The sequence below is a fragment of the Myxocyprinus asiaticus genome, chromosome 41, assembly GCF_019703515.2.
Source record: "Myxocyprinus asiaticus isolate MX2 ecotype Aquarium Trade chromosome 41, UBuf_Myxa_2, whole genome shotgun sequence".
Taxonomy (NCBI): Eukaryota; Metazoa; Chordata; class Actinopteri; order Cypriniformes; family Catostomidae; genus Myxocyprinus; species Myxocyprinus asiaticus.
This window is the reverse complement of record NC_059384.1, coordinates 25,222,883-25,246,798: the sequence shown is the minus strand read 5'-3', so window position 1 is coordinate 25,246,798 and position 23,916 is coordinate 25,222,883. Positions and strand designations below refer to the sequence as shown.

General features: G+C 36.7%; 1 protein-coding gene across 1 annotated transcript; it reads right to left on the bottom strand.

Moving 5' to 3' along the window:
• Positions 1 to 472: 472 nt before the first annotated feature.
• On the bottom strand, positions 473 to 3,109 carry LOC127431780 (uncharacterized). The gene is made up of 2 exons (XM_051682322.1): positions 1,962 to 3,109; positions 473 to 1,592 (listed from the first exon to the last, which is right to left on the bottom strand). Exons 1-2 carry the CDS (start codon positions 1,985 to 1,987, stop codon positions 623 to 625), a joined length of 996 nt encoding a protein of 331 aa, XP_051538282.1. The 5' UTR covers positions 1,988 to 3,109; the 3' UTR covers positions 473 to 622.
• Positions 3,110 to 23,916: the final 20,807 nt, after the last annotated feature.

Below are 23,916 nucleotides of genomic sequence, written 5' to 3'. Positions count from 1 at the left end.
TCATGAGGAGACTGTAGCACAACTAAGGTCTGCTCAGCAGGGTTTTGAGGCTCTGATGACAAAGTTGCTGGACAAACTGTAATCGTTTGTCATTTGAAGTTGGTAATGTGCAATAGGTAAGTTACATTTTTTTTTTCTTGCTTTTTTGTAGGTCTGAAGACAAACTGTAATGTGTGTTATATGTATCACTATATTTTGATGTTGTTGCACAAGTTTAACTGTGCCATTTATTTTATTTAAAGAACAGATCTGCACATTTTGCATTTGGATTTTCCATGTAATGTTCGTACAATAAAGACCATTTGACCATTTTGCGGAAAATAAGACCAGGAGGCAAGGCTGCAATTTATTCATTTTTATACTGAAGATTATTTGTATTTTTAAAGTGCAGAAGTCAGCAACTAATGTTGTTCAAATAGAGAAAATATTAAACAATATGAAAACAACTCATTCAAATGCTACACAGTTTGAAATCTACATTTAGTATTTACAACATAACCTGAATAAATCCACTATATATAATTTTGATTAAAAACAATTGTGAATCAATCCTTTCATCACTGAACAGGGTACAGCATTTAATAGCATGGCATTTTGTTAAAACTAAGGATTTGAGGATAACCTACTCATTTTCATCTCCCTGTTTTGGGCAGCCATGTGGGTGTTCTTGACATATCTCTGAAGCACCAATGCACATATTGTGTAAAAAACAGGCTGCCATTGTTATCATCACCACAACATCAATTCGAGTGTTCTGCAGATCTCGAAGACGTCTCCACTTGCACTTCATCTTTCCGAAGGCTTGCTCAACAACCACCCTCCCATGGCTGATATTGGAATTCTGCAGCTGGTCTGCTTCAGGAAGAGCCCCGTTGTCACGCTTTGGAGTGATGACAAATGGGAAGGCCTGGCCAATGTATGCACTGTCTCCCAGCAAGCTGTACTCATCCATGTTCTCCTGCCATGTTGTGTAAAAGTCAGAGGCCCTCAGCATTCTGGCATCATGAACCCTGCCTGGTGGTCCAGCAAAAATGTCAATGAATCGCTCCCTCTCGTCTACAATACCCTGAAGGAGGATAGAGTAGAATGCTTTTCTATTCATGTAGTCTCCTCCTCTTATGTGTGGCCTCTGCACCCTGGTGTGGCACCCATCAATTGCACCAATGACACCACTGAGGCCACAGAGACGGTGGAAAGCAGCAGCAGATGCTGCTTTCTCACAGGTATTTGGCCAGGAGATGAAAGTTGTTCCCATTGTACAAATGATGTTAAGAACTACTAGAATGATCCAGTGTGTTGATGACTGTGACACATCAAACTTGTCTGATATCTCCCTAAAGCTGTTTTGGTTGGCCATGTACCACAGAAACATCAGCACCTTCTTTGTCACAGGGACTGGTGGTAGACCTTGACTATGTTCTTTTTCTATACCGTTTTCCTGCAGTTTCATCTGGAGATATTCAAACTGTGGCTTGGTGACCCTGAAATGACCTGCAAAAGTGTAGTCACCCATATTCAGCATGACCTCCCACTCTGTTCCAGTCTTAAGGATGAGTTGCTGTGTTGACCACAGCACAGAGGATATCAGTATCCTAAGTCAGAGAAAAACTGTATTTAAGTAATAATATCTGCCATTTAAATATTACAGTCGCATCACTATATTATTTTTACTTCTAATTTGAAGGGCTCTGGCTACACAAAGTTCGTTTAAGATGAGTAAAGTTTTCTTATCTTTTTTTGAAATCTTAAGCACATTTAATACAACATACATTATACATATCTCATGTAGCAGACTATTATATATATATATATATATATATATATATAAACTGCTCAAAAAAATTAAGGGAACACTTAACATTGATTTTGAACTTGGAGTTTGTTAACTGGTTACACAATTACTGATTAAAACGCAGTCAAGGTGTTTCTCACACCATGAAATACACTGAAAAACAACCTACCATCTGCGTCTCCTTTCTCCTTCCATGATGTTTTTTTAGGTGGACTTCATATTTGTTCTGTAGTTGTTTGTATTCCGAAAGAGCAAGCACAACAAAGGTTTGCCTGGACGTGTCCATCTTGGTTTTCTGACTTGTGTACTGGAACGCTGTCAACTCGGGTGTGACATCATTCCCAGCTCCGACATCCGACTTCCTAGGTAAATGAAACGCAGCATTACTGCTGACATGTGGGGGAGGTGTGTGTGACTCTTTGTTTCATTGTGTGAACTGCTGAAATGTGAGGCAGCGAGCTGTAAAAAGGGTCAAAGGTGCAGCACTGGGCATTGAATATAGGGTACTATAAAGTCATCCACAAGACCCAGAAGTGGTACAAGACATTATTTTATCATTTCATGGACATGGCAATTGTGAACGCCTTCCTCCTCCATAAAGACATTGCAAAAGTTAAAGGAGAGGTACCTATGCACCAGAAGGCATTCAGAGAGACCCTTGCTGAGGAGCTGGCAGAGTTGAGGTCTCACTCCACAGCCAGACCCGGATCTCCTGCTCCACGCAGAGCACATCACAGGTCAGTGCATATCAGTGGACTCAGCACTGCTGGTTGACTGAAGTGCAGGCAGTGCCATGCAAAGACACCCGGTGAAGTGCTCCTCCTGTGATGTGCCTTTGTGCTTTGTCCCCAAATGTGACTGTTACAATAACTGGCATGTTGCCAAAAACATGTAAAAGGTATAATTGTATGTAAATATGCTGTGTAAAAAAGTATGTAAATAGTTTGGTGTGTATTTCTTATGTAAACTGCTTTTCCACCATAGCACTTGTTTTGACTCTTTTATATGCACAAAGTTTAGTTTCAAGAAGGCAAAAAGGAACTCTAATGTGTTAATGCTTCAGTTACTCTGTGTCAGCAATACTAATAGTGGATTTGCATATGAGATATGATAGCGCTAATTGTCACCTTTCATTAGAGCCCAAAATTATGACTGTATGTTAAAGCATTCCAAAGTAGTAGCCTTTTTATCCTAAGTATGTGGCCATGGTTACCAAGGGTCCTTTGAAGTATCCAAAAGGCACTTTTGGAAAACACCTGGACATTTTGACTTTGAAAAACATGTTTAAAATATTCATTTTCTGTAGTATTGTTATAAAATTTGAACTTGGACTAGGTAAGGCTTCATGCTGTGGTCTCATTGTGTTTTCCAGCTAATAGCTCCCAGTTATAGTCATCTGCAGGCATCGTTATGCAAAAAAAAACAAAAAACAAAACTTCTATTTCAGTGTGTTCAAACTTCCATTACTCATAACAAGTAGCACTTACAGTGATTCTGACTGCTTAGGAAAAAAACTTCAGAGTGTCACCTTTCAAAAGAGACCAAAACCATGCATGTACTCCAAATTGTTCAAACACAGCTTTAAATTTATTTTGGGTATACCTTGAATAGGCGTTTCAGGCTAATTTTACAGGATTGGGAAGAGTTAAGTACAACACTACAAAACCATCAAGTTCCCCCTTAGAAAGTCTTTTCAGTGTAGGGAGTCTTTTGCTGACCCCAAGGAGAAACAGACTGTCCAGCAAGCCATTCGAGAAGCTTTTTGCTATTGAGATATAACTAATATTTGACAGAAAACCAAAAATGAATTCAGCCTGTAGAAGGGTTACAGTGAAAAAATGCACTTTCTATCTGTCTGTCTGTCTGTCTTTCTGTCTGTCTTTCTGTCTGTATGTCTGTCTTTCTGTCTGTCTGTCTCTCTCTCTCTCTCTCTCTCACACACACACACACACAACAAAACACAAACACAAGTGCACACCTTTCATGACATTAAGAGGCGACACTCACATGCATGCACACACATACACACACACTCACATGCATGAGCGCACACACACACACAAATACAGCACAATCACTCAAACACACAAAAGATACAAAAACATTGGTTTCATTACAAAAGTTCTGTTTCTTTTAAAAAAAATTGTTAAATATATTTTCTGTTATTGTTTTATAGAAACGCACACACACATGCTGTACTTGTACACACACACACACACACAAACAGACATAATGTACTTGCACACATACTGCATGTATACTGCAAGCAAGCATGTAAATGCACACCGAAAATAAATTACAAGCATTCAAATATGCAATGGTTTTACAATCAAAGCTGTTTGCAAATGTCAGAAATGTCAGTTTATTATGGTTCTATTTCTGTCTTGAATACAAACACAGGTTAACAAGCATACACAAACATGCCACACACAGCAGATAAGGTTGTAGATAGGGGACACCTAAACCCATCTGAAGATACTACAGTTTCCATTGTTAGGCATGTTTGAGATTAAGTTGCATTTTTAGAAATGCATTGGATCTTTGTTTCTGACTTTATCATGTTGCAGTAATTTTGTTTTTTGTTTTTAGTCGATATATTTTTATTTTTCAATTTTAGAGAAGTAATCATTATACTGTAGTGTATTACTCTTTTTGAGGAACTTGCCCAACACTGTTAACTAATATGGAAACATGATTATCTAATCAGTAATTAATAGCGAACTGATAACTGCTGTAATTCACTGTTAGCTAATCAATAATTACTGAATTTTATTTTCCTCATCGAAAACTATTAACTAACTATGGCTAATTTAAAATAACTACTAATAATTACTAGGGCTGTTTTTTATAATTATATAAATATAATGCATTAAAAAACAAATATGCAATTAACCATGTCCCCGGAGTGTAATAAGGAATATTCCTTTTATCTGAGCAATGCAAGCTTGGAGTACCACCTGTTTACTCCAGCGGGCAGTAAGCGAAATTCTCTGTATAGGCAACACGCAGCTTATACAGACAGAGAACAAATCACACTTACCGAAAGCAGACAACACAAGATGAGAACACATTCTTGTGTACAAACACAGCTTGATGGAGTGCAAATTCAAAGGCAGCGATCTCAAGACGTCTCAAACTTCGTTTGACTTGACACAGCGATCTAAAAATGGTATGTTTATCATACAGCGTAACTGAGATGCTCCAAAACCATCTGTCTGATGCAAGTATACACTGACACATCCTTAGACAAGCCTTTAGACAAGCTCTTAATAATTAATCTTGGACTAATTGACTAATTAAATTACAAAATGGATTACTGTGTACTGTAGGCTTATGTTCAATAATATGGAAATAAACAAAATATTGCATTCTGCCCAAATTTGTTTGCCAAAATAATGTAATGCATTTTAATTATCTGTATTATTATTTTTTTATAATATATATATTTTATTTAAAAGTATTTAAATATAACTGTTTAAAATTATTTAATTATTATATATTAAATTTTTTATTTGAGGGGATTTCTCAGCAAATATTTATGTGTGCGATTAATTGCGATTAATTTGATTAATTAATCGGCATACCATGTAATTAATTTGATTAAAAATTATCAACTATTTTAGTAGGCCTACTTTTCTTGACAGTTACACAAGTAAAATGTTTTTTTAGAGTCATTGAATCAAATTGTTTGTAAAATATATAAATGTTTAAAACAATATTAAACCATAGTGAATACAAATATTACATTTATAAGAACTTGGCACCTGCATTTTAAACTAGATTTGTAAAAATATATATTTTTCTATCATCTCTGACATCCTTATTTGTCATTGACTTATATAGAGACCAGACACTGAATGATTCTAGTATGATTCCACTAAGTAGTGTTACATATGTATGTTAATCCAGTTAAGTCTGGTTAAAGAACACAGAGGCATAATGTCATGCTTCTCTTAAAATGCATTTTTATGTTGACAATCAAAATATAATTTTTCACATTTTAGACACTGGATTTTGAGGAGTTAATGCTGTGATAAGTAATTAAATAGTGGTTGACCCATAGTAAAAAGTTCACAATGGGGCAAATTATATTCAGTATTATATGTGAACTACCACAGTCATCTAAGTCATTCTATCTATAACTAACACATTAGTTAATTGTGTTTCCATATTAATTAATAGTGGTGACTAAAGTGTCAATGTTGTACATCTCTTTTGTCCTGTATTAATTCCGCCATAGTTACATATTAATAATGGAACAGTAATAAAGTGTGATCTTTTGTATTACTTATTGCATGTTTTGATGAAAATATAATCATTAATTTTACATATATTAAGTACCAATTTACACTTCTTTTATCAAACATTAGTTATAACAAAAAGTCAAGCAGCAGTTCACTATTGGTCAGTTACTGAGTAAAACAAATATGCTTAACCCTCATGCACTGTTCGGTCATTTTTGACCGAAACCAATTTCGTTTCTTCAATAAAACTGGTTTCCTTTATCTAACAGGTACAAGACTTGATAACTTTTCATCCATTTGATGTCTAAACACACACAAATAAATTGGAGTTGATTGAATCAGTCTAAGTGGTAGAAAAAAAAAAGTTACACTTGTACTGTTCCCGGTCAAAAGTGACCACCATAGTAAATGAATGGAAAACACTAAAAATCGCAGATTTATTTTAATTATTTGTTATATGAAGGGGTGAGGCTACCAAACATCAAGTGTGCAAAACACAAACAAACATACATACACACACAAAACTGAACTGTTCAGACTATAAAACAGTACAATTTTGTTGAAATTTGTCAAAACATAAATACATAAATCAGCCACAATGCAGAACACACACACACCAAAATGAATTGGTGAGACAATAACACAACTACAATGCTAAACACACACACACACACACACACACACACACACACACACACACACATTCATCTTGTTAAAACCAGGGATAAATGAGGTTATTACTCATTTCGGGTATGCAAAAACAGACAAAAATAACCTCAGACAAAATGCTAAACTTTGACATAAGTAGTCTTTGATAATGTTTAAATATATATCTAAATGCAGAACTTGTGACAAAATCTAGAAATCATCTTCCCTTCAATCAGGAATGAATAAGTAGCTCTCTGCAGCCATCTAGTGTTTACACTTGTAATTTCATCTGTTTTTTATTTATTTATTTTTTAAATGGACAGCAGTTTGATTCTTGAGACTTTAAGCTTTCAGACGGTATATAATTTATGAGGATTGGTTCAGTATTTGAGAAAAGATTAATAATAAAACAAAAAAGTCAATTTTCAAGCTCAAGGTAAATAAATTAGTAAATAAAATAAATAAGGTCTAAATACGGTGGAGTGTAGTGGATTAATGTAGGACATCTTTAGTATTTTAAAGTCACAGATTAACATCTCTTCAACACTATGTTTTATTTTGGTTCAATATAAATCGCTGCTTTCCAAGAATCCAGTTAAACATGAAAAATCCACATGAAGTCGGCTGCTGAAAGAGCTTTTGGCCATTTTGATTGGTAAATTGTTTCCATTATTGTTAACAAACAACTTAAGTGGTGCTCATTGCTGTAGGCCTAGACGTGAAATACCAAAGTGTCAAATTATCAGACTTGAATGTCAGTTTTCAAAAATGCAGCTTATTCTGTGCCCATAATTGTGTTTTTCAGTGATTCATGTAGCATCACGCCATTACAGTGACTCAGACTTGTTCACTTTTCACCTTATATGGAAAGCCTGCAGCTTGCTGTAAGGTCACAATGGAAGTAATCTTGTCATGCCCAAAGTTTCAAAAGCACCGAACATATATTTTTGAACAGCGAGTTTGTTAGCTTTGAGATGTTTTTTTTTTTTTTTTTCTGGTTTGTAACTCCCAATACAATTCTAATTCCCTTGATTCAAAAATGTTCTCGCACTTAAAACACTTAAAAAAAACTTCTGAAAGCTGCCCCAACTGTGATGTTTCACTAAGACAAAGCTTTCAGACAAACATGCTCAGTCCCTCTACAAGAGTTTATGGCACCTCGTTGCTCAAAGCGAACCAACTAACAAGGATGCAGTCACTGAAACGATTACATTCATTCTTTAAACACTTAACCTAAAAGCATCCCTTTCTACATCACATGAATTATTCATTTTTCTGAACCATCGCTGTTTTAATGTGCCACTCCCATGCGCCGTTAGCTGTCTTTCATATAAGTTTGATGAGGCATCTCAATTTCAGCACAACAGCCTATCTGGTGTGGCTAACAATGGGTGGTGTGCTTTGTACTAGCACTCGACATCAGGGGAATGTTAAATGAAGCAAGTTAAATATTTTATCAATGGGCATTTGTGTTTCAAAAGCCGTCAATGTATCCCCTACAGACATCGCTGAACACGCTCCAACTGCATGTTCAGCAGTTGTTTATCTTCAGAAGTGTGAGCTATCTTATGTGTTGTGGAACCAAAGCAAAAGCATCGTTTATTCTAGCCTCAACTTGCTCATCGAACTCTGTCACTAGTGAGAGGGGGCTCATTCAGTTGCTCCTCACCCTTGTCAGGATGTAATGTATTTCACTTGTCACTGCTGGCTATTTAACCCTCAGAGACCCATGCATTGACATTGATTATATATATATATATATATATATATATATATATATATATATATATATATATATATATATATATGTGTGATTATTATTATTATTTCCTCTTTGAAAGTTTTTGGGAAGCCACTGATGATAAAAATCATGATTTTTAAGCATATTTAATTTTGGGACTTTAGCAAGCTGTGTATGAGTAATTTTTTTCACCACTAAAACTGTTGTTGTGATACAGATCAGCATGTCAGCTACTGTTATGTATTTTTTTTAACCATTTTTATTTATTTTTTAATTAAAAAATATGTTTTTTACATACAGGGGGTCTCTGAGGGTTAATAGTGTTCCAAGATATTTGAAGAAGGCAATGTAAAAGACTGACAAGTGCACTAAACTTAACAGGTATATCATTTATCTTTCATTTGGGTTATTTCACTGATGCAGTACATTTTGAACTCAGTACTTTAACACTCACTGAGCACTTAATTAGGAAGACTATGGTCCTAATAAAGTGACCAGCATTGTCTTATGCTGTTGTAGCCCATTTGCTTCAAGGTTCGACGTGTTGTGCATTCTAAGATGCTATTCTGCTCACTACACTTGTACAGAGGGGTTATCTGAGTTACCATAGCCTTTCTGTCAGCTCAAAACTAGTCTGGTAATTCTCAGTTAACCTCTCTCATAAACAAGGCGTTTCTGTCCGCAGAACTGCCGCTCACTGGATGTTTTCAGTTTTTGGCATTTTGAGTAAACTCTAAGGACTGTTGTGAGTGAAAATCCCAGGAGATCAGCAGTTACATAAATACTCAAACCAGCCTGTCTGTCACCAACAAACATGCCACGGTCAAGGCAATGGGTCTGAGATCCCATTTTTCCCCATTTTGATGGTTGATCATATTTGCATGATTTTATGCATTGGACTGCTGCCACATGATTGGCTGATTAGATAATCGCATGAATAAGTAGGTGTACAGGTCTTCCTAATAAAGAGCTCAGTGAGTGTATATTATCATAAAGATTAAGACAAATTAAATAATACAACAAAACATTATAGTATTCGTAAAATCCATTGACAATGCATACACATGTTAGTGTTATTGTTGTCCCACCAAAATTATGTAACTTCCTGCAGGATGACAGTTAGTAAGATCATTTGAGATGAGCAAATTCTGTTCAGAACTGATCACCAGGGATCACCGGCAGGTGCATGCCAGGTAGAAACGCTCTCCAACTTGCTGTGATGTCACAACAACATATTCCACAATATACTTGCAATAGTGAGGCAGCCGCAGTTTTAAGAGCCAAGTGCTGCAGTTGCTGTCTACCAGCTGCACAAACTGCAAGCACGTTGGGAAACGATTGGATGACAACTTACTGCTCGTTGGCTTAATAAAACTTGATGTTTTGTTATTTTATTCGTGTTTGATTTTTTTTTTTTTTTTTTTACTCTGATGTCATGTTTTTATGTGTATGAGTCATGTGTGAACAATTTGGCCCAACACTCAGACAGAGCAATCTCTGTATGGCAAATGCAGTTGTCATCATATTGCTAAAATATGTGTCTTTATTAAAGGTGCAGTATGTAAGATTCAGAAACCCTTATTATTAATGACACCTGTGGCCGTTAAGTGAACTGCAGCCAGCTACCTGTTGCTGGTGCTCGAGCTCACGCACACACTCCATAGGGACGTGATCGAGCGAGCATCGACCAAAACAATGACGTAACGTACAAAGAGACAATGTGATTAAAATTACAGTTATGATTATTTTACTACAAACTTTGAGACTGTGTATTATATTTGACTCTCCAGTGCTGGAACAGGTCTAAAACAAAGTGTGGATATAGGTCTAACTATGCAAGACTGTAGCTTGAAGTAATCACTTTTCTTTGCATGATACATTGACTGCATTTATACGATAGCCTATGTTGGCATTAGCTAGCTAGCCAGCTTTATCAATAGCTGTTAGCTAAATTTGGTGGATGATGACAGTAGCTGTTTATAAAATAGATTGTACATTATAAATATGTTGACACAATTCAGTATTTATGTGATTCCATCACAACTTGTCATTTTTATATATCAATGCGCTACTGTTTTATAATAATAGAATGTATATATTTTCTATATAACCAAGTTACGTTACACTAATGAATGGGTCTTTTTGCATTATCTTGAACATTGTCTAGCATTCATTTCATGTGTTATTGTAATTTAGCTAAAATTACACAGATCAATCCTTATGGCACTATATTTCACATGCTTTGCAGTTATGTAAGCTTACCTGTCCAATAAGAAGAATGCCAATTCAGGGTCGGTTTGGTCCCCAAAACCGAACAAAGGTCTTTCCAGGAATCAAATGCCCTGCCGATGTTCACTCTAGTTTTCGCTCGACCCCGATCACGTTCCCACTTAGCCAGACAGGATTCAGTAGATAAATGTTTTTTTTTTTTGTTTTTTTTTTGGCTTACTCTGAGTTTGTGTAGGAGTCGGTGTTGTGCTGGGAGCCGGACATTTGCTGGATTCCATCTCTAAGATAATGTTACCTAGTGTTGCAGTTTGTTGTCGCTGTTGAATAGCAGAAGAATCGGAGTGGTGGTGGCGGAGTGGGCTAAAGCACATAACTGGTATCATAAGGTTGCTGGTTCAATCCCCACAGCCATCACCATCGTGTCCTTGAGCAAGGCACTTAACTCCAGGTTGCTCCAGGGGGATTGTCCCTGTAATAATTGCACTGTAAGTTGCTTTGGATAAAAGCGTCTGCCAAATGCATACATGTAAATGTCTGCCAAATGCATAAATGGAAGAGTAGCTATTACTGTCTGAGGCAAGGCTCTCGGGAGTGCTCATAAATGTCAAATCCTTTGGATTTTCCCAGCAAAAGCGACCCACTCCCTTCACATGAAAATCTATCTACAGGCTTTAATAGGCAACCTAGGAAGTCTGGGAAGGGCTCATTTTTTAAGTTGCATTACAAGCCGTTCACACATTGGCAAAAAAAAGGGCAAATATTACATGAAAATTGTTACATGTTGCACCTTTAAACTAAAAATGGACAAAAAAAGACAGATTTTGGGGGGAATTAAATAACAGGTACATTGAGTGACTTTATCATATGTATTTTCATTTACAAGCAGCAGACTTTAAACTGCATCCACTTTAACATCAACAAAGCACATGAATGTGAATCACAGGATATCTGCCTTTGACCTTGTAGGTGGCTGGTTCACTGCGAGAAGTGATAACTGTCCGACTTGACAGCACTTATTTCACTCCTCTCCTGACAGCACCCAGCCAGGCACCTACTCTTGTCTACTTTCAAGGCGAGGCATTTGGCATCTCAAACGAGCCTATTAAGGAACTGGCTTTTGTTATTTAAAGGGATATTAAAATTATTACAATATTAACAGGATGGAAAGTGATATTTAGCACATAGGCAAATCATATAAATCCATTACCAATTAAAGCAATGTTCCCATAAAAACATATTTATTAGAGAATGAAAAGAAAAAATGAATAAAACACATGGAATATTTCTTAATAATAATTTAGATGTTTGTGCATAGCTGTAACATCTGTGTAAGATCAGTGATGGCTAATTACACTTTGTTTGAAAAAAACTTTGTTTGAAAAAAACCTTTTAGCCTTTTGACATTTGCATATAAATTACTGACATGGTCTCCACGTTTACATTTATATGGGTGCTAAATTGCAGATGGTCTTTATCACTATCAAAAGGATGCTAAAACAGGTCTCCTCTGAAGTGTCTCCATCAAGCTTCAAACACATTCCACAGAGAGGAGGGTGACCCCCCCGTGCCAGGCACCAGAGCAGTTGTCTGCCTCCAGTAATTCCAATACACGTCACACACACACCTAAAGACATTTTCTCTATTTAGGCCATAGTAAGCAGTTATAAATGTATCTGCTATATGCATGTGTTGTATGTATATTCCCCTATTATATTAACTTGGTTAAAACCCTTTACTTGTATTAGTTAGACGTTAAACGCATATATTCAAGTGTATGAGTGTATCTCTGCTTTAATATCGTCTGGAGGTTACCTTCTTGGTATCAAAATGATCTTCTCTTTATTTCTCACATTATAATGGGTGACCCCCATGCCAGGCACCAGAGCAGTTGTCTGTCTCCAGTAATTCCAATACACGTCACACACACACCTAAAGACATTTTCTCTATTTAGGCCATAGTAAGCAGTTATAAATGTATCTGCTATATGCATGTGTTGTATGTATATTCCCCTATTATATTAACTTGGTTAAAACCCTTTACTTGTATTAGTTAGACGTTAAACGCATATATTCAAGTGTATGAGTGTATCTCTGCTTTAATATCGTCTGGAGGTTACCTTCTTGGTATCAAAATGATCTTCCCTTTATTTCTCACACAATAATGTACACCATGTGATCGTGAAATGCATCGAACAATTCTTACTATGTTTTGAATTAAAAGCTGCACTAGCGGTCCAGATCAGCAATAAAATGCGAATGGGCCATAAACGGAGACAAAGGATGTTTCTCCCGCTCAAAATGCATGCCTCTGATTGGCCACTCCACCCACAAAATGGGTGCGGCAATGAACAATCAAAACTCCAGAGCGCAGACTAATCATCGCTCAAAACTCTTCTTCTTGAGACCAACCCACTCCAAAACTCTCTCTTGAGTTTAACCTTCTGGCAGTGTTTACCTTCAAGTAACTTTGTGGATTTCCTGTGGACTTCTTCAACTCACTCCTAAAGAAATCGTCGAGAACCTCGTCTACCGCATCAAGACTCTTATTCAGCAACAAACCAATGCAAGTAACCATTTACAACTGATTAGATGCGCGTTTAAGTTTGAACCCCTTTTAAGGTGTATTGTGCCTCTGATGATTCTCATTTAGGTTGTGGTTAACTGAGAGTTTTAAAACCCTTGAAATACTGCCATTCTTTCTCTCTCTCTCTCTTTTCCTTACTTTCCTTCATTCTATATATGTATGTTTTGCTTAATTTGTTTGTATGTTAGTTATAGTTTCATTTATTAAATCCTTTATATTCACAATTGATTGTCTCTGTGTTCCGCTCACAATTCAAAGTCACTGAATGTTGCTCCTTGCTACATGCTAAACTACTGCTAGCACTGTATAAGTAGGAAGGCTATTGTTCCTTGGCCAGGAAAGTAATTTTCCTAGAATTGATAAATAATTATATTGTCTGCTCGCTGGACGGACAGATCAAGTAATTGTAATATCGATTCTGCTACAGTTAATTCTAAGATCTAATCTAAATATTTATTATTAATTATAACCAGTTATAATTAATTATAAATAATTCCCTTTTAAGCTAATTTGCTACATAGCACCCTGGGATATGGCATAAATCGCATTAAACATAAAAAAAAAACTAACTAAAATCGTAAGTTTTATATTATTGAGACATACTTTACTGCATAGTAGGAATGACCTTCTTAACACGTTAAACACTTTGTCTTTTATGCTTATATATAGTTGTGCTCAAAAGTTTGCATACCCTGACAGAAATTGTGAAATTTTGGCATTGATTTTGAAAACATGACTGATCATGCAAAAAAAACTTTGTCTTTTATTTAAGGATAGTGATCATATGAAGCCATTTATTATCACATAATTGTTTGGCCCCTTTTTAAATCATAATGATAACAGAAATCACCCAAATGGCCCTGTTCAAAAGTTTACATACCCTTGAATGTTTGGCCTTGTTACAGACACACAAGGTGACACACACAGGTTTAAATGGCAATTAAAGGTTAATTTCCTACACCATGTGGAGCAGAAAAGAACTGTCAAAAGACCTGCATAACAAGGTAATGGAACTCTATAAAGATGGAAAAGGATATAAAAAGACATCCAAAGCCTTGAAAATACTGTTCAATCACTTATTAAGAAGTGGAAATTTCGGAGATCACTTGATACCAAGCCAAGGTCAGGTAGACCAAGAAAGATTTCAGCCACAACTGCCAGAAGAATTTTTAGGGATACAAAGAAAAACCCACAGGTAACCTCAGGAGGAATACAGGCTGCTCTGGAAAAAAATGGTGTGGTTGTTTCAAGGAGCACAATATGATGATACTTGAACAAAAATGAGCGGCATTGTCGAGTTGCTAGAAAGAAGCCAATGCCACAAAAAAGCCTGGTTACAATATGCCTGACAACACCTTGACATGCCTCACAGCTTCTGGCACACTGTAATTTGGAGTGACGAGACCAAAATAGAGCTTTATGGTCACAACCATAAGCGCTATGGTTGGAGAGGGGTCAACAAGTATTGTGCTCCCTGAAACAACTACACCGTCTTTTTCCAGAGCAGCCTGTATTTCTCCTGAGGTTACCTGTAGGTTTTTCTTTGTATCCCGAACAATTGTTCTGGTAGTTGTGGCTGAAATCTTTCTTGGTCTACCTGACTTTGGCATCAAGAGGTCCCCGAATTTTCCACTTCTTAATAAGTGATTGAACAGGCTTTGGATATCTTTTTTTATCCTTTTCCATCTTTATAAAGTTCCATTACCTTGTTACGCAGGTCTTTTGACAGTTCTTTTCTGCTCCCGATGGCTCAGTATCTAGCCTGCTCAGTGCATCCACGTGAGAGCTAACAAACTCATTGACTATTTATACACAGACACTAATTACAATTTAAAAAGCCGCAGGTGTGGGAAATTAACCTTTAATTGCCATTTAAACCTGTGTGTGTCACCTTGTGTGTCTGTAACAAGGCCAAACATTCAAGGGTATGTAAACTTTTGATCAGGGCCATTTGGGTGATTTCTGTTATCATTATGATTTAAAAAGGAGCCAAACAACTATGTGATAATAAATGGCTTCATATGATCACTATCCTTAAATAAAAGACAGTTTTTTTTTTTTTTTTTTTTTTTTGCATGATCAGTCATATTTTCAAAATCAATGCCAATATTTCACAATTTCTGCCAAGGTATGCACAATTTTGAGCACAACTGTAAGTAGTATAACATTGAAGAACACCGCACATTCACAATACATGCAAGTTTAGAACCTTTCCAACCTCAATGTCTTTTTGTAATCAATATCCTTCAGTGTCAATCTCATATCTAATCAAAGCCTTCCTGGAAGAGTGGCAAAGGCTGTATTTGAGTTTTGTCCCAAGTGGGTTGAGTTCTGGAAAATCTCTCTCCCTGTAAAGCTTCTACAACTGCAGGCCCTGACCTTGTATTTAGCAGGCTGCCCTCAAAGCTGTCACGGTCTGTGAAGGGAAGAGACGAGAGTGTGAGGATCCAAACGCAGAAATGTAATAATCAACAACAGAAGAGGAAACAAGTGGGCAGAGCCAGAGTTGGCTCAGGGAATTGAGTCTCAGGAGGTGGAGCCAGAGTGGGCAGAGCTGCAGGAGGAATAGTCTCAGTAGACTCAGGGAATTGAGTCTCAGGAGGTGGAGGTGGAGCAGGCGGAGCCGCTGGAGTCTCAGAAGAAGGAGCGGGCGGAGCCGCTGGAGGAGTGGGCAGAGCCGCTTGAGGAAAAGTCTCAGGAGGAGAAGTGGGTGGAGCTTCAGGAGGAGGAGTGGGCGGAGCCACTGGAGGAAGAGTCTCAGGAGGAGGAGCGGATGAAGCCGCTAGAGGAGGAGCGGACGGAGATGCTGGAGGAGGAGTGGACAGAGCCACTGGAGGAGGAGCGGACGGAGCCGCTGGAGGAGGAGCGGACGGAGCCGCTGGAGGAGGAGCGGAAGTAGGAGTCTCAGAAGAAGGAGAGGGTGGAGCCGTGGAAGGCTCAGAGGGCAGAGCTACTGGAGGAGGAGCTGGAAGCAGAAGGGCCTCTGTCTAGGGGGTCTCCGGAACCAACAGAGCTAGGAGCAGAGGAGCCTCCAACGAAGGGGTCTCCAGAACCACTGGAGCTAGGAGCAGAAGGGCCTCTGTCAAAGTGGTCTCTGGAACCACTGGAGTAGAGAGCAGAATGTCAGCCCTTATGATCTCAGTGATGAAATCCTGAAGAGATTGGTGATCACAGTCCAAAGGGACCAACTTCCTCACAGGATCATTGAGTCCTAACCAGAGCATGGTTCTGAGGGATCTCTCATGCCAGTTCAGTTGAGTGACCAGTTTTCAAAAAAATGGAGCAGTACTCTGCTGCAGGAGTGGACCCTTGAGAGAGTTGCTCAATCCGTTCTGCTGGATCCATATTAGGTCAGTTTGTCTGTCACGGTTTCTGCAGAGAAGTGACGAGAGAGTGAGGATCCAAACACAGAACTTTAATAATCAACAACAGAAGAGGAAACAATGATGAAGATAACACAAACTAAACAGCAGTATGCTGGTAAATAACACACTACATGCAATCAAGAACCTGGACTGAGGAACAAGAGGATATATATACACACTAAGGCTAACAAGGAGACAAGGAACACCTTGAATACAATTAGGGCAAAGGATAGGAAGACAGACATAAGAGGAAAATGCAAAACTTCAAACTAAGAGTTTCTTATAAATTTCAAAGTAAGAGTCCTGGGGGTGGCAATAGCACAGTAACACAAAGGTTACCTTATCTGGCAGAGCATCTCTCAATTTCGACTTCATAAACATCCCCGGTAGAGTGATATAAGCCACGGGCAGCTCTTCATCTCCTCTAGCCAAAATGAGAGAAAGTGCCCTGACTTAGCTCTCTATTTTTTAGCTCCTACTCCAGGTGTTGTCAGGTGTAGATTTATTTTTCTTCTTTGTTTACTCTTTTTCCCCCTCCTTTTTTCCTTATTCGCTTTTGGGCAGGATCTCTTTGAAGGTGTGGAGAGTCCCACTTGTGTTAGTATGAAAAAGTGCATGGTGAAATTGGGAGAGTGGTACGACTGGTGATGTATGCAGGTGCCAGTTGATGCACTACCCTGTTATTACCCTACTGATTAATGTCTGTCACAGTAAAGCAGTACATATGCATACATTTTCATCATACCTGCACATTATGGGGCTGTCAAGCTTCCAGATATTGTTAGATGTCCTAAAAATGAGGAGGAAACTCAAACACTGATGTGGGGGTGGATATAGCGTGTTTTTCTTTGATTTATGAATATCAAGATGTGCTTTGATGCAACAAGCCAATTCATAATAATTACATTAAAACAGAGACAGAGTCGACATTGTGCTCATATTTGGATAGATAGGCTGACTGCTACACAAACATTACAAATACGGTTTATTTCAAAACAGAAAGCTATGGTAATGTATTAATTCTCTCCATCTTAAACTGGTGCTTTCCAAAATATGGCAGTGATAATCTACATAATAATACACCTTACAATGATCTTTTTTGTTGTTAGCTCAAATGAATAAGACATTGTGCTGAATAATCATTATAGCAAATCTGAATTATGCTTGACACATCTGACAGTGTTGGCTGGGGGGGGGGGGGGGTCTCTGTTTATTGTGAGCTTCTCAGAAATCTGAGCTTGTCAAGAGTACATTAACTAATGTACAGTACCATACACATTTCCCACTTTTTGTCATGTCTGTGTTATAGTATAACATGATTCACATGTAAGAATTACAATGCATGCATTCATTAACCAACCTACCAAGCGATGATTTCATAATGTAGCCCGTCTGTCCGTCACGTAACTTTGACCACATTTATGTATATCCACATCACCGATTAAGGTAATTATCTGGTTAAGCCTTTATTTGAAAATTAATTTAAATGCTCCATGAAGGTTTAAATGCTTTACAGAGAGTATATATTCAGAATATTCTTGCATATGACAAAATCAGCCTCAAGTGTTTCGTAAAACCATCTGATCGACCTACAGGGCATGAGTGCAACTATCAGTTGAGCTACAGTGCAGTTATATTGCACTCAAACAGACTTGTAAATGTAGTTGGTTATGTAATGCAAATGTTAAAATGTATTGGCTTACAAGACATGCACTATAGTAAAAGTGTTTACATGGCATAAGACAGCATTGTGTGAGGAACAGGGTGAAAAGTAACAAAATTAACTTATAAATGCTATTTTACTCGTGATTTGTGTGAAAGGGAATAGCAGTCGTTGGTGTAGCATCTCCGGTATTCATTTCACCAGGAAACTGCTACGATATGTACGAGCCACATAAAAGTAATTTTTCAAAAATGTAGGTACAGAGATTTTCAAAATCAGAATCAGAATCAGAATGAGCTTTATTGCCAAGCATGCTTACACATACAAGGGATTTGTCTTGGTGACAGGAACTTCCAGTGTACAACAATACAAAAACAATACAAAAACAGCAGCAAGACATAGATAATAATGAAAAATAAAAACTAAAAACTAATTATACACATACGTAGAGACACACACATACATACACACACACATACACATGGGTAGTGCAAATATAACTACACTAACTATATTTTTGCAAACTGAGTTTTACGTGCCACGGTCTACATTTCATCACTGTTTTCTGGTAAAATGAACACTAGAGGCGCTACAACAACTGTGCTTTTTATTCACTTTCACACAAATCATGAATACAAAGGCAGATTATGACTTTCTAAACACTTATTCTTTGCTCTTTTACTCACACACTGCTATGTTATGATATTGAAACACTTTTACTCTAACCCATCATTTGAAAAACTATAAATTTGAACGCTTATATTACAGACCCACTTACATTTACACACATATTCCAATGCGTGCTGTTGGACTTTAAAGTTGACACGTGAGCTGAAAGTGTCATAGAACAACACGAAATGACACGATAGCTTCAGAAAATGTACTTTTCATGTCTAATTTTCTTTTAGGACACTATTGGCTAAGTTTAGGTGTTGGTTTAGGGTAAGGATTACTGTATTGTTCACCTCTCATTTGCTTTTAGGACACTGTTGGTTAGGGAGGTTTGTTTTAATAATTAAAATTTCTGACATTAATATTAAAAACCTTGTTTGATTATGACACAATTTCACTTGCTTTTGGCACCCCCGACTGGACATTTCACTGGGAAACTGCAGCAAAACATGTAATGAAGCAAGTAATTTGTAAAAATGTTTCCATGGTCACATCATTTTCATGAGATCAGGCTGCATGATTCTATAAGTCCAGATTGTTTTTCTCCTTTAGTCTGAATCAACTATTGAAAATGCTTCTCTTTGTAATATTTTTTTTTTATTACAAATCAAATTATCAGAAAATTACATGTTGAAATCAAAAATTAACATGCATTTTAATCTTGTGTTGTAGAGTTTGGTATATTGTTCTCAAGATTAATTTACAGTATAATATAATTGCAACAACAATGAGTAATTGTAAACAAACAAACAACTTGCTACCTTGTGACCGACACATCGTGGAGACTTTTGTCAGTTAGTCAATAATAGTCAATTTTGAAGAGGAGGTAAACTTGTTAATACAATTAATGTATGAGTGTCTAAAAGATAGCTAAGTACTAGTGCTATTTAATAATGCATAATAATCCCCATACAATGCATGCTTTGGCATCAAATATTAGGATTATATAATGAATACTCACAATGACAATGATAATTGGCAGCCACATGTAGTGTAGAGGGATTGTCAGCCAGTTGAGTCAAGCTCAGTGGAACTTGTATGATCCCTGTAGCTTTAAAGACTTTTTAGCCCAAAAGAAATGTATGAAAGGTCACTCTGGATTCACCTTAACCTTTCTATCCTTGTCTCAGGTGCCAGCACGATAGTAGAGATAGGGAGAGCATAAAAAGGTCAAGAAGCCTGAGGGGTACAAATGTCCCCTTTTTCTTACATTGGTTTGACTGTGTTTTGCAGGGTCTCCATGGTGAGTTTATCCCTAGTGAGACTGGCATTGTTGGTCACCAGTTTATTTTGGGTTCTGGATGCTGGTCCTCAGCACTGGCTGCTGGCGTGCTGGTGCCCCCACTATGCTACCTTAATTTCATTTTAAAATATGACAGGGGATGTTGTAGCATCTTTCAGATCACATATATAAATATAAGTTTTGCAATGCATGTATGCTAACTACTATATCATGGCATCTTCACCAGTACCAAACTAACACCAGCCAGCATAAACCTGGACAAGAATGGTTGTTTATGTTGGTCTTTTCAGTAGGGTAGATGGCAGCCCTGTATACAATACAGATTTAACAGTGCCTCAGGAGTAAACAATACATATCTGTGTGTTCGAGAGGCATTGTGTTAAAAACATCACATCAAAAGCAATGGGGAGTCTGAATGGTTAAAGTGGATGACACTATATCTTACATGCTGCATTAATATTTCAAACAGCCTTTGCAGATATTTTTCCTCTAACCTTTTAAGGGTTAGGGTTTGGTTTTTGGTTCTGAAAGACTATCAAGTTTAGCAGCATATAGTGATTTAGTTCATGTTCTTTGTCCTAGCATGTTTAAAATTTTAAAGCATTTCTTAAAATATTACATAGATGTCATAAAGTCAAGACTATTAAACAATTCAAAAACCTAGTGAGCTGCCAATGGAGGCAGTGTTTTAAGGCATTATAGGTACACTCCAGATGCAAAGACTGTTCCATAAGAATCTAAATTATGTTGGCTCCAAAGAGAGTGTTAGGTAAATTATTCAAAAATGAATCCACTACAAATAACGGATTACTTATCTTAAATTGTATTCAGATTACTTTACTGATTATTCCATCAGAAAAGTAATCGCATTACAAATTATTTTACTTTTAAGTTACTTTCTAAAACACTTTTTAACAGAAATGTCTTTTTTTCACTCAGTAAATTAAAAAAATGGGCAACACTTTACAATAAGGTTCCGTTTGTTAACATTAGTTAACAGCATTAGTTAAAATGAACTAACTGTGAACAATACTTTTACAGCATTTATTAATCTTAGTTATTGTTAATTTTAACAAATACTAATACATTTTTAAAATAAAAAGTGTTTGTTAACAATAGTTAATGCACTATGAACTAACTTGAATGAATAATTAAAAACTGTATGTTTATTAACTAACATTAACAAAGGTTAATAAATGCAGTAAACAATATATTGCTAATAAAACACTGTTAAGATACCTAATTTTAGACAAAGTCCAAGGCAGCATTGCATATTTACTTCACAAAGAAGGCTATGACAGAATTGCATTGTGAAGATATCAAGATAAATTCAAGATTGTGGATGAGGCAAGACATCAAGATTTATAAATACATTTATATTTTCTTCAATAGCTAAGAAAAGGTATTGATTAAAAATTTCAGTGTAATAGAGAAATATTCCAGGTTCAGTTAACGTCAATCGATGGCATTCATAGCCTAATGTTAATTACCACAAAAATGTATTTAAACTTCATCCCTTCTTTTCTAAAAAAAAAAAAAAGAAATAAAAAAGAAGCAAAAAATCTGGGTTACAGTGAGGCACTTACAATGGAAGTAAATGGGGCCAATCATAAATGTTAAAATAATCCCTGTTTCAAAAGTATAGCCACAAGAAATAACCAATATGCATGTTAATATGTGTGATTAAAATTGCTTACTAACCTTTTCTGTGTAAAGTGATGTTCAATTTTACAACGCTGTTAAACCTAAAACTCTAAAACAACCGTTAAAATGACAATTTTAACCATTTTAGAGCTCAAATAATACACAAGTGTATATGCCAGTGTTGGGTGGGGGCGGGGCCAATGAAGTCATGACCAATCACAGGAGCTGGAAAAATTGATACTGGACCAATCAAAACAGTTCTTACTCGATAGCCATCTGCTTTAATAAAATTCAGTGTAAGTTATAATCAGGGTTGGGAAGGTTACTTTTCAGATGTATTACACTACTGATTACAGAATACATGCTGTAAAATGTAATTTTTTAATATATTTCATTAGATTACTCAAATTCAGTAACGTAATCTAAATACCTTGAATCACTTCTTCAGCACTGGTAGATTTTTTCACTTGTTTTGACTATAAAAAATGTACCTGTGAGTATCCCGACTCTCTAATTAAGTTTTTGATGTGTCAGGATCCTGTCACCTGTCTTTTTGTGTTTGTGCCTGTCTTGTGTATCTAGTGTCAGGATCCTGCCACTTCGGTTGGTCTTGTTTATAGTTTTTGTGGCTGGATCCTGACACTGGTGTTGTGTGAGTGCACTTGGCTTTGTGTTTTTTCATTGCCATGTGCACTCGTGTCTGTGCTGTCTTAAGTGAAAACTCGCTCCCTCATTTACCTTGTTATTAGTTAATTTGCCTCACCTGCATTCCTTCGTTACCCTCCTTATTTCCTTCCTTATTTAACCTCATTGTGTTTTCTGTTATGTGCTAGTTTGTTGTGGTTGTTCACCCTGTTGGGTGTCTTCCTTGTTGGGCCCTGCCCTGCCCTGCCCTGCCCTGCCCTGCCCTGCCCTGCCCTGCCCTGCTCTGCTCTGCCCTACCCTGTTTTTGTCCATCCTGGTGTAGCCTGGTGTATCGAGCCCAGTTTGTCTGCAGTGTGCTGCCCTGGACTTTGCAGTTTTCCCCTTTGGGGTAGTTTTTGTTTGTTTTGTTCATTTTTGAGTTAAAATAAAGCCCATCCTACTCACTGCATTTGGGTCCTCGCCTTCTCTCTCCAACCAATACTGATACTGCCAGTACAGTAAATAAATATACATGTTAAAAATACATTCTGTGAAAAACCTAAATATCTTCTGCAGTGTTGCTTCAAAAGAAAATTGTTCTTCAACAAGATCTTGTTTTAAGGATTTTTATGTATTTTTACAGAAACTACAAAAATGATCAAGAATACAATTTGCCCTAATATCAAAGGTCTTACTAGAGGGAGGGAGAAAAAAAAAATTATCCAACATGGATTTTCTTTAATAAATGATCGTGCCTGGTATCAGGTGCATGTGAAATGGTATTTCCAGCTTAGCATAAATTTACACAAGGTTTATTTCTATTTCTGCTGTTCCAAACTTACTTCAAACGTACTTCTCTGTCTGCTCGTATGAATGTAACATCTTAAAGTGTTTCACTGCTGTTCAAACACTCATTGGATCGCATCATTTATATGGATGAATGTTTTCCAACTGAATAGACTAAATATTAAATGAAACAAATGACAATAAAATGCAAAGTAATCTCATAAGTAATCACAATAATTTTTGAATGTAACTGTTGTGATTACCAATTATTTAAATTGTAACTGTAGTGGAATAAAGTTACTCATATTTTGTATTTTCAATGCATAATCCAGTTACATGTATTCCGTTACTCCCCAACCCTGGTTATGATGACTCACTGCATCTGAAATGGAGAGATACAAATTTGCACTGATATTGGCTTAGTTCCCTTATTGTGATGCCAATATGTGATTTAAATTAAAGTGCACATTACCATGGTAATCTCAAATAATCATGATTAAAGCAAATCATCGCTGTCAGGCAATTATATATCTTAAATTTTAAATATCTTGAGCCATCAAGGTATACTTTCTTACTGCTTGAATTATTGCTTAAAATATTTCAATGAATTCCTGTCATTTAAAAGACATTTAAAAGTTGCCAATTTAATGAGTTTTATTCTGAATGGATAAATATACGAAC

Bases quoted from the DNA above. Each gene is read 5' to 3' on its own strand.
- LOC127431780 (XM_051682322.1), bottom strand. From the start codon at position 1,987: ATGGAAGGAGAAAGGAGACGCAGATG. The intron at 1,593-1,961 runs GTAGGTTGTTTT...TCTCTGACTTAG, and splicing joins GGAGAAAGGAGACGCAGATG to GATACTGATATCCTCTGTGC.